Source organism: Echeneis naucrates, chromosome 6 (assembly GCF_900963305.1).
Source record: "Echeneis naucrates chromosome 6, fEcheNa1.1, whole genome shotgun sequence".
Taxonomy (NCBI): domain Eukaryota; kingdom Metazoa; phylum Chordata; class Actinopteri; order Carangiformes; family Echeneidae; genus Echeneis; species Echeneis naucrates.
Window position 1 is genome coordinate 4,025,693 of NC_042516.1, and position 14,674 is coordinate 4,040,366.

Consider the following 14,674-nt stretch of genomic DNA (forward strand, 5'->3'; position numbering starts at 1 on the left):
CAACAAGAATCTTTGTTTAGAAGATTTTTGAAGGGGAGAGAAGAACAACAAAGTTCCTGTTTACTGGTGCTGAACAGGCCTGCTGCTGTTGGAAGTAGAAGTAGGAGTTTGCACAGAATACACTGGTGGAAAACAGCTGATGTGCAAGCTTGTTATAGCTGCATATGTATGTGTGTGTGTATACTTGTGTGGTTGGATGTGGAGAGCTCAGTTCTCCACACGTCTAAATAAGAGGCAGATAGTTTAGGCTTTCAACCTTTTCAACTTTCTATCCATCACATCAGTGTGGAGCACATCCATGTGTGTGGCTGAGTTTAAACACACAGATACAGAACGACAGCAATAAACAGACTCTGTCTCGTCTTTTGATATTCAACTACTTTACAGTGGTGACAATATTCCGACCATTTTCCACATTTTGCTTGTGTTGTGGGTCACAACATAGCAGCAGGGCTGAAAATATGAATCGAGGTATCAGCTCTAAGATAACAACAAGGTAGCTACATTATATTACATTGCTGTTTCCACTATGCCAAATACACAATGAAATGGAATGATTTAGCTTTGTCTAATAAATCATGAAGTTTATTTACTGAAGACATGTAAATCCAATAAAAATCTGCAGTGCAAAAGGAAGATGCATGCAGCACTTATGTGTACACTGAAGCCATCCGTCCACTTCTTAGTATAAGATGCTACATGACATGGAAACCAATTTGCAAAGCAATATGAGTGTTGTCATGTGATTCCAATCACAATATGGGAACAGAATCAAAAATATGTTCCAAGATGTAGCAAAGAATTCTCTCCCTCAAAGGCAGCATGACTGACCTTCCACCTGGCTGAACTCTTGTCAGCCTTACTGCCAACACAACTTCAATTTCAACAGTAAGAAAGGAAGGATGAGAAAGGGACAAACACAAAGAAGCTGTGCATGTGATTAAGTCGGGGGCTGGGGGGATGGGGTTAGTGTAGTGACCAGATTGAACTCCAAAAAGAATTTTTTAGGATTTACACTTTCACTTGTCGCTTCATTGCACCAAACATCTAGCCAATCTCTTTAAAGAAAAACAAATTTGCTCCTGAGGTCAAAGAGCACAGGGGGAACCTGGTCAAGACCCTCTATGTTTCTCTCTGCTGCAGACTTTCCACACTGTTTGAAGGTAGATTTATTTACAATAACATACTTAGTCAAAGCCTGAATTTGCTTTTTTCAAGATCACCCTTCGTCCTTGTTTGCTGGGTGGAAATTACATAATTTCTCAAAATCTCTTGGTCACAGAAAAAATGGCAAGGAGGTGAAAACATTTAGGTTTCATAAATTAAGGTTTAACCTAAGAAACACGACATGAGTCTAAATCAATATTAACATTATAATCAAGACCAGTAAAGAACATGGTGGATTGAGAAAACCATGGTGCTGGATGATACTGAAACCCTTTCATTTGCAGCCCTCTAACTGCTCAGCATTAGGCTTACTGTTTAAGATTCTTGTGTGGGACTGGATTGGTGTGAATTATCTCTAAAACCTTGTGGTGTGGAACTCTCTGTGCCTGAGTACCATCTACAAGGCCCAATCTGTTATTTCAACACTTCTTTCTCCTTTGACCCCTATATCCTTCCCTCTTTCTTCATCTACTTAATCATGCCTGTGGCTAAACTTGACCTTTAAGTGAGAAGTCATAATAACATCTCCCCTCAAACTTCAAACAGCAACTTCAGCTCTTGTTTTAATTCATCACTGTTCTGACTCAAGCTGAAGAAGAAAAAAAAAAACAGCAGTGACACAGATGAACTAGACACGTAGGACAAAAAGAATGAAAAATAAGAAGCTGCTTTGCCTTTGTGATTTATCCAACTGTGACACTGAGAAAACCCAGTCAGCCACATGTGGTAGTTTTACGCACATGGATTAAGTCTGTTATGTAGAACTTCACCAGTGGAAATGACTTCCTAGGAGAGTAAGGCGTAATCTGAAACAAACACTCATAGATCATACATAGTTACCTTGTCAAATAATTATCCCTCAGGTAGAATAACATAGGATATAGTTTGCTGTTTTTTCAGGAAGATAGTATACGGTGGCCAAGTTCTAAATGGAGGGGTGAAACTGCATCTTGAAAATAAAGAAACAACTGCACTCATTTCTAAAGCTAAAACACAGGGTGTAGTTGATTAACATAAAAAACATGCTCAAATGTACTGTCTAAAGTGAAGATTTTTGATCTTAACAAAAATATAAAACAACCACAGAAGGAGTTATATGAGGGTAAAGGTCTCTTCAATGGGGTTAAGAGAGCTGGACCAAATAGGTGGGAAACAGAGAGCATTAAAGAGTTTGAAAAAGCCAACAGCAACTAATCAGACTTGGGAATGTAATTGAGCAAAAACCATCCTTCAGCTTGTAACATCAGCTGTTCATTATGTTTTTATCTCATTTCCAAATAAATCATTTTTAAGAGCTCCTATATTCAACCTCAGCAACTGGCAAAGTTGAAGATGTTTTGTCCAAAACCAACTAAGAAACTGCAAGTTATACAATTATAATTTCCCAAGTTGGTAATTTTGAGTGAAAGAAATGCAAAATTTAAATGTCAGTCTCTACTTGTCTCCCTTATATCTCCTGGGTAAATTGTGATTGTGGCTGGCTAATTGTGGACACTTCACTTCCAGAACATTACTGACCTCCATTTTTGGTACCAGAGTGATCTGCTTAGGGACTATTCAACTAAATAATTGGATATAATTGTACTTCATTCTGTGACTGAACTGTACAGTATCATCTGAAGTGTATTATCTGCTTCTCTGATAGTGTGCAGGATTTGGCCAGGATCATGTCATATTGTTCCTTTTCCAATAAAGGCTCAATCCACAAGCCATGAGATCAACAGAACACTAGTATTCATCCAAATTCTGGGGATGTAGCTTGACCACGGGCATAAATATGTTAATAAAATGCTTTGCTCAAACATTTTCCACAAATCAATATAATAAAAACTACAATTATTGACCCCTATTCTTTAGCAACGACCATATAAAAGGTAATTATATGGTTATTGGTTTCACCCCTACACTCCCAACTTCAATTTCCATAAGGGTTTACAGTGACATGTTTATCTAAATTTGCAAAAATATTCATCTGACTGAGTGTAAATGGGATTTTGTACTCATTCTCGTAAACTGCAGAGCACACAGGTATTGCTTATTGCTGAGCACATGACAACACTGTGAAATATATCTTCAAATCAGAGACCCCTGCTGATATTACGAATAATCCAAGAAATCCAAGAAAGAACACCTGACTATTAACTATTAAACCAGTTATTGCAGGGTCAGAATGACATCAAATCCACACAGTTCATATGTGACACCATGATCTTATCACAAGATCAGATTTACAGACTGAACATTCTGAAGCCCCATCACCCAAATTCCCCAGTTACTATGGAAACTAAATGCAAAACCAAACATGGGGCTGACACATTCAAAAATGCTACTAACTTCTGAGAAATACCATCTCCACCCACCTTAACTCTAAGTCACATTCAGTGAGTCAATCAACCAACCAAATTCCTCAATGGGAACAATGCCATGTGTACTGCCTGGCCGAGAGTTTAATCCTGTTCTAAGAGAGAATAATAACCAATAAGGTTTCCTGTAAAAGTTGGCAAGACATCAGTCAATCATAACGAAATAAATGACCCTAAACTTTCTGGTAAACCGAATCATTACATTATTTACATGGCAAACGCTCAAGTTTTTGCTTGATAATACAAGGACAAATGTAAGAACATGTATTTTTGGATAGAATAGAAAGTTTATCTTTCTCTCTCACGCACTCACACCCACATTGAAACCTTGCCATTAAATTATACTGTGAAATGATCCCTTTTTGCCCTGAGAAGGAAAAGAAGTCCCCACAAAATGATGGCATAAATAGATTTATGTCCCCACAAAATGAGTAATACCTGGGCCACACACACACACACACACCCCATATGTCCCCCCACCTCTGTCCCACAGCAGACAGACGAGTCATCCTTGCCACTGTAACCGCTATCCGTCTTCTGTCCTCTAGCAGGAATGTGCTTGGGCACACATAACACAAACTAAGTGTCTGTCCGCAGTGCAGATGTAATCAGCATTCCTGGATGCTACACAGACGGACTGACAAAGCCGCAGTGGTCTTTGGCTGTCTACCCATTACTACCATTCCTTCATTCCATCCCACTCAGACTATAATGGGGGATTTGAGACATGGAGTAGAGGTATAAACAACACTGGTAGCTTTGCTAGTTTCCATTACAGGCCGAGGCTGTGGTAAGTCTTATGAGGTCTGGGTACCTCTACATTTTTCCAAAAGCATGCTTTACAAGTTTACGTTTAATAATAGTAATAGTTCATAAAAATGTTATTGTACAAGTGTCTGTGCTGTTCATATTAATTATAATTATCTGGGCAAAGAAAGGGATGTGGAACAGAGGCCCGTCTTGTCTGGTGGAATCTCTTCTTCTAACCTCTCTAGCCAGACACTTCGTAAATAGGAAACAGGTTTACACTAGGACATAAAGTAAAATAATGTGATTTTTGGACCTTGTCTGACAAAGAGGGATGGGTATAGAAAAGAAAGGAACGAAGCAGACAAAGTTAAATTGCAGTGAAAAAAGAGAAATGCAAATTAGTTAAAAATAGAAAAGAGAGGCACAACAGCATCATTGTCAGGTCAGTGAGGACTATCCCATGTAACATGAGGGAATTATGGTGGTTTCAACAGCTGTCTGCAATGCTTCTCTCATCCTTGGCTCCCTCTCACTGACAAAAGAGGCAAAGCAGTGCGACATCAAAGCCCAGATTTGCAAGTCTAAGAAGCGGTTTGAGAGCTGGAAAAAGGTACAGAGAGAAGGCTTTGTATGGTTCCGTGGTTGACAGAGGAGACATTAAGAGGTTTATGCTTGACTAACATTGTTCCATGGTTCTCCCTTTGGTTTCTACCAAGGAATCCTAGACATCTTAGGGCCTCAAAGGTTCCAGAAGATGCAGACGCGGCAAGTGTTCGCACCAAATAAAGAAAGCTGACAAAAGAAATACTGTCTGAGAAGGGAGAGGTTTAAAAACCACATGGAGGGGGGATGAAGGAGTCAGCATTTGATGATGCTTGAAAGGACAAGCCATATCCAAGTTCAAAACCCCAACAAACAAAAGCTTTACCTGGAGAAGAACAAGAGCAATATGAATGTAACCTCGATGTAACATTCTACACACAAACAGTATAGACCACACCATAAAAACTTATACAATTTACACATACATAGTTTTCACCCACCACATGTTCAAACTAATAGCCACTCCAATGTAATGTAATCCTGTTTAGGATCAATTTTCTGCTTATCCAGGAAAAAACTGCAAGAAAAGCCCTCACTTGTCCACTGAAGGGCCAACATATACTGTACATTACACAATTGTTCAGACAAAAACAAATAAACACAAATGACTATTAAAAGACTGACCTTTATCATAAGTCAAAGGGTGATAATCCACTAGAGAGAGGCTTGTTACGAAAATAAAACCTCAAACTCTACCATTTAAGAAAAAACCAAACAAAACAAACAACTGACATTCCATTCACATCAATGTTGATGGAATGTCACCCAGCCCAATGCTATTCCTCTGGGACCAGTCATATAGCACTATGGTGCTGTCCGTGGTGCTGAACTAAGGCAGGACTGATTGAACCACAACAGCTGACAATCATTCACCTGCACCTGTTTTTTGATTCTGGAGAAAATTTTATTGAGGTTATACAGTATGGAGCAGGGAAAGAAGGCAGGAGCAGTAGCTGTGGTGTTTGGGGCAAAGACTGATGAATCCAGCACTGTTGGCGAATGGGGTGGAAGTTGAGCTTGTGGTTGGTCTTGTTCAAACCTGCTTCTGGTGGTGCTCTTCCAATGTTGTTGTTACACTATATTTAATGTAAATGTGATAGAAAACCAATATCTACTCTTATTCAGTTTCTCTTTTTCCTACAAGAATACTAACCTGCCAAACAGCTTCTAAAAATATAATGAATGTATGTGTTGCCAGTTGTGTAGGCAATATGTTCTGATTTATGAAATACAGCAGAAATGTAAGGTTGGGTCAAAGCCTTAGAGGTTCTTAAAAGTTAAAGGCTACTGCAAGTGTCAGGTTATGAATTGTCTAGAGTGGAAAAAAAACTGTGGTCTGAATTCAACCACGGGCAGGGAATGCTGTCCAAAAGAAACTCTCCACCTGGCTAATGTGGTTTGTGTAGTAACCACTTAGCGTTTGTTGTGTTAAACAAGTAAAATAATACTGACTATTGCAGCTACATTTATCTTGTTAATTTGCACACAGTTAAGGAGCATATTATTTTGTCTGAAAGAAACTAATCCTTGACAGATATACTTTACAGCTCTTTTCACACAAAATATTTTAATTTATACTAATACTATTTTTAATACTTGAGCAAAGACTTTATCTTTCATCATCTGACAGGGTATGGCAGTTCTCTTGTCTTGTACTTTTGTTTGTGTGTATTTGTGTGTATGTGGCTTAAAAGCCAATGAACAAGGTCTGCATTAGTCTGTAAAACAGCATGATTGAAACACCACTTCACATCCAATAACAAAATTTTTCATATAATCAATGGGAGAATTAATTGTTCTCAATTACTGAGAAAAAAACTCAAAATGTTTAACTTAACTTGGACATTAAAAGACGACGAGTATGACTTTTTAAAAAAAAATAATAATAATTTTAGCACTTCATTGCAACTGTCTTTATCTATCTGAACATCTTATCCATGAAGTCCTGAAAGAGATGCAAAAAAGAAAAGATGCCCTAAATGTGAAAACAAAAACTAAAAACATTACTCATGGACCTCATTCTATGATATTGTAGGACAACATGGGTTGGTTGACTTGTTAAGACTGGGTTTTCAGTTCAATAAATCTGTCATAATGTGGGCTGTTTCATTAATGCTGGCCAGTTTTGTCATGTGGATAGTTCTACTTTTATTCAAAGAATTAAATCAAATTTTTTAAAGTGGTAACATAAGTGGCATTCTAAAAAATATGTACAAAGAAAAACGAATGAGATTGTCACTGCTTAGCTCTCATCAACATAATTTAATTAATCCCATTTCAGTGGGAAAAACTGTGCAGGGAGTTGAACGGCTCAAATATTTGCACATATCATGACCATCCAATGGCTCACTAGGCATCAATCATTTAATCAAGATATAATCTCATGGCATGAAAGTAAAAGTGAGAAACCAAAGTAAATAAAGTCTAGATACAGTCTTGAGTTTGAAGGGATGAGCAGACAGTAACTGTGAAGAAATAAACATAAATGGGGTGGTGAAGGGGGAGACAGACTGCCATCAATGTGCTTTTCACAAAGGTTTGTTTGTGGTGAGAGAATGCAGTATGCTGTATCAAATGTTTGGACTGGGACCAAATGGGGGGTTAAAGAAAGATGAAAATGTGTTCCTTGAATATTCAAGTCTCAAGTCAAGTCAAAGTCAAGTCAAAAAAGCAACTTAATGCTATGCAAACACTGTGTTTGTCACACATTACGTGATTAAAAAGGTTAAGAATTTCTTGATAACCAACCAATTAATCAGCAATCAAGTCAATTCCCTGTTTCATCTCTTCAGTGACATGTCAGGCCTAATACAGACCTAATACGCACAATGACACGGAGCCCTGCTGTAGATATTACTGATGCAATTTAGTTTTTATTCATTTTGGTGCTGGGATTAACTCAGATGCTTACACATGAGGCTTTGAGCTGGGTATAGGGCATCTGTAATATTAAAATACATGCCAAATAATTAATGGAGAGCTGAAAAATCTGCATAATCTGCTTCTAATGGCAGTAACCAGAAGTAGATCTGGTCAAAATACTTTTATTTTATATAGCAAATGTTTTGTCATGAAATTTTGCTAAAGATAATGATGACTTAGTGTACTAAGAACAGACTGTTTTCATCACTTTTTGAACCTAGCTATAATTCAATGTTCACTGAGTCCCGTCCATTTTTTTTTTGTCGCACAAGTTTCTTGTGTTTCTCTAAAAACAATGCTATATGCACATTACCCCGGATGTGATTTATAATAATGTGTGGTGGCTGTGGCTAACACTTCAATGCCATTGAGAAGAGTGTATGAGTGTGAGTGTACAAGTCACTGGATTTATGACTTCATGATTAATTCACTATGTAAATGTAGCCAAGTGCAGCAAAAATTTTGTACATCAATCCATTTTGAAAAACACTCCGCCTGAATTATTCATTCCATCAGCTACGGCTGCTAATCCAACATTTGGCGTGATGTGTGGTTCCTTTTGTGTTATTCTTATTGTTGTATTATCAGAGCTGTGATGACTATGAAAACCTCGTCATGGACATTTATGAATTGTGCATAACTGAATAAAGCAGTTACCTAGTGTTGATGTTTCTTGTGTGAGATGGTTCTTCCCAGGAGGTCATGATGACTATGACCTGCTCTTTAAGATGGACATAGCTTCTGACACTTTACTCACACACAATATGTAGCTTGTTGCCATAGTCACAATTAGTTTAAAATAACCAGAACAGAGTGCAGTGAAAATTTTAATCATTAAAACAATTCAAATTTTTTGACAAATGTTTTGTCTTAATAACGACAGTGATTATATGTTCATGTCCAAGTTATTGGACATGGAGATTATTTCAGAAATTCCAAAGCATGTCAAGATAAACAGTGTGGCACTCAGAGGCAGAAAGACTGTAGAGTTATTCAGTGATGAGCTACAATGAATGAATCACTGAGGTTAAATATTTCACGTATCAGTAGTTTACCTTACCTTGAATAAATGTATGGACAAAAAACATTGCCCTAACGCAATGAAGGAATCTGATGTTTAAGCCTTTCTTGATAAATCACTAGTTTTCATTTTCTATTTTTAACATTTAGGTAATGCCTATAAGCATGTTTTCGTTCTGGACCCAATCCAAGATAAACTGCAGGAAATTTAGGTTTTCCCCAGAGATTAAACTAGACAGCAGGCCTTTTCATTGCCTTCTCATTCTCCCTTGAATCAGTCATAGTGTGGGTTAACCGGGGTGGGACTAATATGACCAAAAGGGGCTGCCTAATCTATCACAGTTACAGTCACAACCTTGGATGAACAGCACAACTAAACCACTTCACTTGAGGGCAGTATTTCTTAAACAATGGGTCAGGATGGAGAAATATGACCTCATACTTGAAAACACAAAAACAACTTTTTTTTTTTTTTGTTTTACTTGTTTTGAGTAATAAGCTGTAAAAGTTGAACGCTGCTTTAGGTTGAAAAGTTCCCACACACCGCAAAGAATGTATGGCAAATAGGCAATAGAAAACAAAAACAATATGCACAGCTCCTAACACATAAATGCACGGATACAAACATATGCACACAAATATGCACGTAGAGTGGACTGCTCTCCAGTTTCTCTCACACACACAAACTCAGACCGAATACCTCCCTATCATGCATGCTTCCAACAACTCGCCCAATCTAACCGCAAACTAATAGTCCTGGGCTGCTATCTCCAGTACATTACCCTTGGGAACAACACACACAAACAACAGCACAACACTGTAACACAGATACACATAGACCTACGCTACATACACCAACCCTCCCACACACCAAGACCAATGTTAACATGCAGAGGAAGAGAGAGTGAGAGCTCTACTGTAGAAGCCTTTTGCTTGAGTGCATTACAATTTACTCAACTTGTGAATATTCCATGTAGCACTTAAAAAGTCCTTCCGAAATCCATGGTGCTTTTTACACCCCTCTCCCTGCAAACCACACTAACCACAGGGATTTCCATCAGCCAGGCTGCATCCTGTACAGAGCAGCCAGATATTTCAACCATCCACATCACACCACACAACAGGGCCCTGAAAAAGAATAGGATGAGGACATTCAATGTGTCTGTATGTATCAGAGATGGATATAAAGTGTATTTAAAGTGTGTGTTACAGTTATAGTACCAGTATCTTGACAATATCTACATCCAACTACCTATTGTTGCCTCTATCACTTAATGTGTGTATTTATATAATTCTTCATCTTGGCTAGTAAATGCTGGAGTGTGAAGGCATGCTGCCTCTCAAATGAGAGAAACTAGACAGAGAAGTCTGATGTACTCCAGACCTTTGGAAACATTTTATCACAGTGTGTATATGTGTGCGTGTGAGTGTGCACTTATGGGCATGAATTTGATCATAGGTAAGATGACAGCAGGCTCTGAGAATGTGACTGCCTTAATCAACCCTTAACCTTTAATGTATCTGTATGGTTATAACTGACAGCAGAAACAGGAGGGTAGAGAGAGTGGAAGGGAGATGGGCAGAAATAGAGGAGCAGTGAGAGGGTGTGTGACCTGAGCTGAGGTTCACATTTCACTGCAAAAACACTCTACTTGAATGTTCTTCTGAGAAAGTGACAGATATTCTGTGAGAAGTATACACTAGTTAGATTGCTCAGGATCACACACACTAAGCACTCCTCTTTCACACATACACACAAAAATAGACAAAGAAGATTATAGGATTTTAAATATGCTTCCCTATTTTAGTTCAAGCTGAAACAACAGCAGGCCTGTTAATGGGGGGAGAACTTTCTCTCTATGCTGGGGCAGACATATCTGGCCATGTCTATGGGAAATAAGAGGGGTTACAGCTCAGGGTTACAGGATTTATCGCAAGATTTATCATCTTTACTCTCTTGTTGGATAGTTTTAAATCATCAACAGAGTGAAATTAGAAAAGTTGGAGTGACATTTTTGGCTGTAGAGCTCTCTAAGCCAATGTGCAAATATTGCAGATACTACACACTGAAGATTTGCTATCCAAAGGAAAGTGTACTTGCTGTGACCAAAATCATCTCACTGTGATTGCCTCTTTCCTGCTTCTCTTTGGAACCCTAACTCAGTTTGTGTTGATCAACCAATCGGAATTAGACGCATGACATGAATGACAGTACATTGTGAGGCCAACCATAGGTGGTGGCTCGAGACCTACTATTGCAACTTGGTGACCTTGCTGGTAAAATAAGAACCTATATCTGATTTATAATCAGTGAAGACATGGGTATCCACCTATTTGCAATCTAAGATAATTTTAAGCATAAAAATCCATATAGAGTATACCTCTACCTTCTTTTCAAACTCCCTGTGCATTTTTCACTTCTTTTCTTTTTCATTCTCCCCATTTCTCTTTCTCTTCCTTCATTTTCCCCTTTTAAAGATGATCAGGTCAGGTCAGGAGTTTTCTCACTGGTGGATAGAGTAAGGGGACATATTACTTTACAACAGCAAATTAGTAGCTCTGGCTTGTGTGTGTGAGAGTGTGTGCCTGGGGGACAGGCCAGCTGGGACACGCGCATCATACCAGAGCCATGAGGACAGGCTGATGGCCTGCCTTCTCAACAGACCCCAGGCCTCTCAGTCAAGGGGAGACAGCCCATGAACAGCATGGACGGGGAGTATATACTTTGGTATTTGTGAGTGTGACTGATAAGGTGGAGAATAGTGGCATGGTTTTGTGGTTTGTAAGATAGAGAAACCGATGGATGGTTGGTACTAATATTTGGCATTTCAGAGGAGTTAAATTAAGGAAGGGAGTGGTGCAAGAGAGTGAGTTGCAATATAAGAAAGGATTTAGTTTGGAAAGTAAGGGTACAACTGAATCCCAATTAACAAAAAGAGAAGAAATTTGAATGGCCAAAGAATAAGTTGGTCCTGATGTTGACCTAGGCTTCAGGAGTGATTAAATTACGCAAATCCAAATGCAAAGACAGCAGTTACTATGCTATATAGTGGAAGACAAATCAAAAAGACACAGTCTCCTTCCAGACAGAGTCCAAGACAGAAGTGGATACGACAAACTAGACAAAGCATAATGAGTTCAGCCAGCATGGTTGTGAACACCAGAGATCACTTGGTTATGGGGGATTGAGATAGAGACAAGGACAGTATTGGGAGGTTGTCTGCTGTGGTTGGAGAGTCTTAACACAAAAGCACACATGTGGGACCTCAAAACAGTGTGGAAGCCAGAGACCAGATGACCTCATTGGCCTGATGGAAGTGAGGTATAAAGGAAGACCTATATTTAAAAGTAGGACAAGAGAATGTTTTCTGAACTATGGCTTCAGGGTGTGATGCCTGAAATGTTTTGGACTGTATCTTATTGATCCACGTACTTAGTTGGAAAAAAGACAAAGCGGATGAAGGATTTGAAATTTTGTAAGATAAGACTGTGTATCAGTGGTTGAGTAAAAAGGAGATAAAGTCTGAAAGAGTGTGAGTGGACAGGTTCAAAGATTGAAAAAGGAAAAGAGGAGATCTAAGAAATGATGGCTGGTGATGACTGGAGCTGTTTTAGACACTGCAAGTCATCACAGGACTTAAGCAAAACATTGCAACTACTTATGTTTCTGCCTGGAAACCGATTTGCAAGAGCTACAAAAACACACTCGCAGGACCAAGTAACTATTAAATAAATACGCCTTTTCTTATCAGTGTCACTATTTTTATAACCCCAAAAAGAAATTAGGAGTGTGTGCTGCAATTTGCTAAGGTGGACAAATCGGCAGACATTTTATCATCAAGCTCAGTAAGTTAGCTGAGAATTTTTGGCAGAGATGCACTATTTCTTATTTATCTAGTTTCACAAATCATGGTCATCCTGAGACCACATATTTCATATACCACAAACATAATGGAATAACATATGACAGAACCATCTTGGAATTGCATTCTTCATCTATGATAATATTTGGCTCATTTTGACAGTCTCTCTTCCAAAACAACCCTGGAAATACAGAGGTTATTTGGAGTCAGTGCTAAAATGAGATGTGGAATTCAAAGTGCCAATATGCCAGATTGCCACTATTTAAGTATGTGTGCATTTGTATGTGTGTCTCAGTGAGAGTGAGGTAAGAGCAAAGATTAACCATTGTCAGTGATTAATACGACTTGACTTACTGACTTATTGTGAGCAATTATGGCCATGTCTTTTCTCAAGCTTAACTATCTCACTCTCCATTCAACACATTGGGATCCTAAAACATGTGTGCACAGATCACCAGCCCACCCTCCACTCAACCTCAAAACCACAAAGGGTTAAATATAATCAATCTTCTTTAACAGCGCTGTCAGGGCATTGTCTGAGAATGCGACAGAAACACAAAGATGGTGGCTGCACACGGTGTGCCTGATATGTGTATATAACTTTGTCAGCCTCTGGAGAGAATTTGTTAAATTTGATGAGCATGGACTTGCTTGTGTAAGCCAGTCTTCACACATTGGTATGCAGGTATGCTCCCATGCAGTGCACATGTATCTAGGTAAACATTGAAATGTGTGTGTAAATGTATGCATGTAGCTTATTTCATACATGCATACATTTAGTGTAGATTAGTGTGTATGTCTGTGTACATATTCTTTGCACATATGTTAGGGCTGTTTAGCTAAGAACCATCAGATAGTTCCCAGGCCCAAGTCTATTTTATATGTTCGAGTGCACTACCTGAGGGGACTTGTGGGATCTCCAGCTATATTGGTGGCTGTGGAGGCTGGCCAGCAGCACATTCTCATCTGTGTCCACCTGGCCAAAACGCAGTGTTTCGTGGGTGTCGTTACAGATCACATAGTGGCTGTAGATAAGCTCTTCAGCTTCTGGGTTCTCATTCTGAGAGACAGGGGTTAGGGGTTAAGGTTGTGGGTATTGGTGAAGGAAGACAAAAACAAAGAGTGACATGAGAAACACAGCTTATGTATAAAATAAGACAATACTTCCAGGTGCATCTATGACGAGTGTATAATGTACAGTATATAAATACATGGTGTGTGTGTTTAAGCACATATACAGGTGTCAACAATTTATGTATTCTCAATCTGAAAAATGCAGGTCTTGGTAGTGCAGCTGTCAGCCAGTAGAAGAATGAGATGAGTGATATCATCTATGGGAGTAACACAACCTCAACAGGGGAGTGAATCATATCACAGTCTGACAGTTATCCAGACTGGAGGAGCTTAGACTGGACTTTGGGGGCCCACATAAAACCTCCAGGAGGCATATCTCTTTAGCAAACGTTCAACTTTTTCATGTCCTCCTTTGAGCAGCAATATGGTCAATATATTGGTTGGTGATAGAGATAAACAGGCTCAGAGAGTCCAGCTTACTTTAAATGGCAAATATCAAATCAAATTTTATTCATTTGAAACCAAATCATAAACTTAATTCGTAGAATTTTCACAAAGTTGGCCAATAAAAACATTGCTGTTGTAAGAATCATCAATGTAGTGTGGTTTGTTAGGAGTTCGGGCCACCTACATCAATAGGTCAGTGAGAAAGCCTCAGAGAAACTCATGTCATGCTAGCTCTACACAGATGCTGTCTACTCACACGTCAGCTTGCATGCAAGAGAGAACAGCTCACTGGCTAACTATTGAAAACACTAGTTTAGGAGGGAGAGGGTGTGTGTCAACTCTCCTGCATGAAAGAATTCAAATACATAGTTTCAAAAGATCCCATTTTGTGTGAATTTTTATGAGACTTGGACAGCAAGTGCGTGGATGTATGTGAATGTCTAAGTTTTGCTTGAGGTCCTTCCA

At 38.8% G+C, this 14,674-nt stretch overlaps 1 protein-coding gene across 5 annotated transcripts in view; it reads right to left on the bottom strand.

Annotated features, from left to right (window-relative positions):
- vps13b (vacuolar protein sorting 13 homolog B) overlaps positions 1-14,674 on the bottom strand; it is a 283,913-nt gene that overhangs the window by 27,828 nt on the left and 241,411 nt on the right. For 4 of the 5 annotated variants that reach the window (XR_003840835.1, XM_029503624.1, XM_029503626.1 and 1 more), the window contains one exon: positions 13,587-13,748. The exons of the other annotated variant lie outside the window; for it this stretch is intronic. Coding sequence is in view for 3 of the 4 variants with exons in the window: in XM_029503624.1 (XP_029359484.1) it covers positions 13,587-13,748 (162 nt within the window). In the remaining variant the exon portion in view is untranslated. The remainder of the gene's footprint in view (positions 1-13,586; positions 13,749-14,674) is intronic. 5 annotated transcript variants of the gene reach the window in all.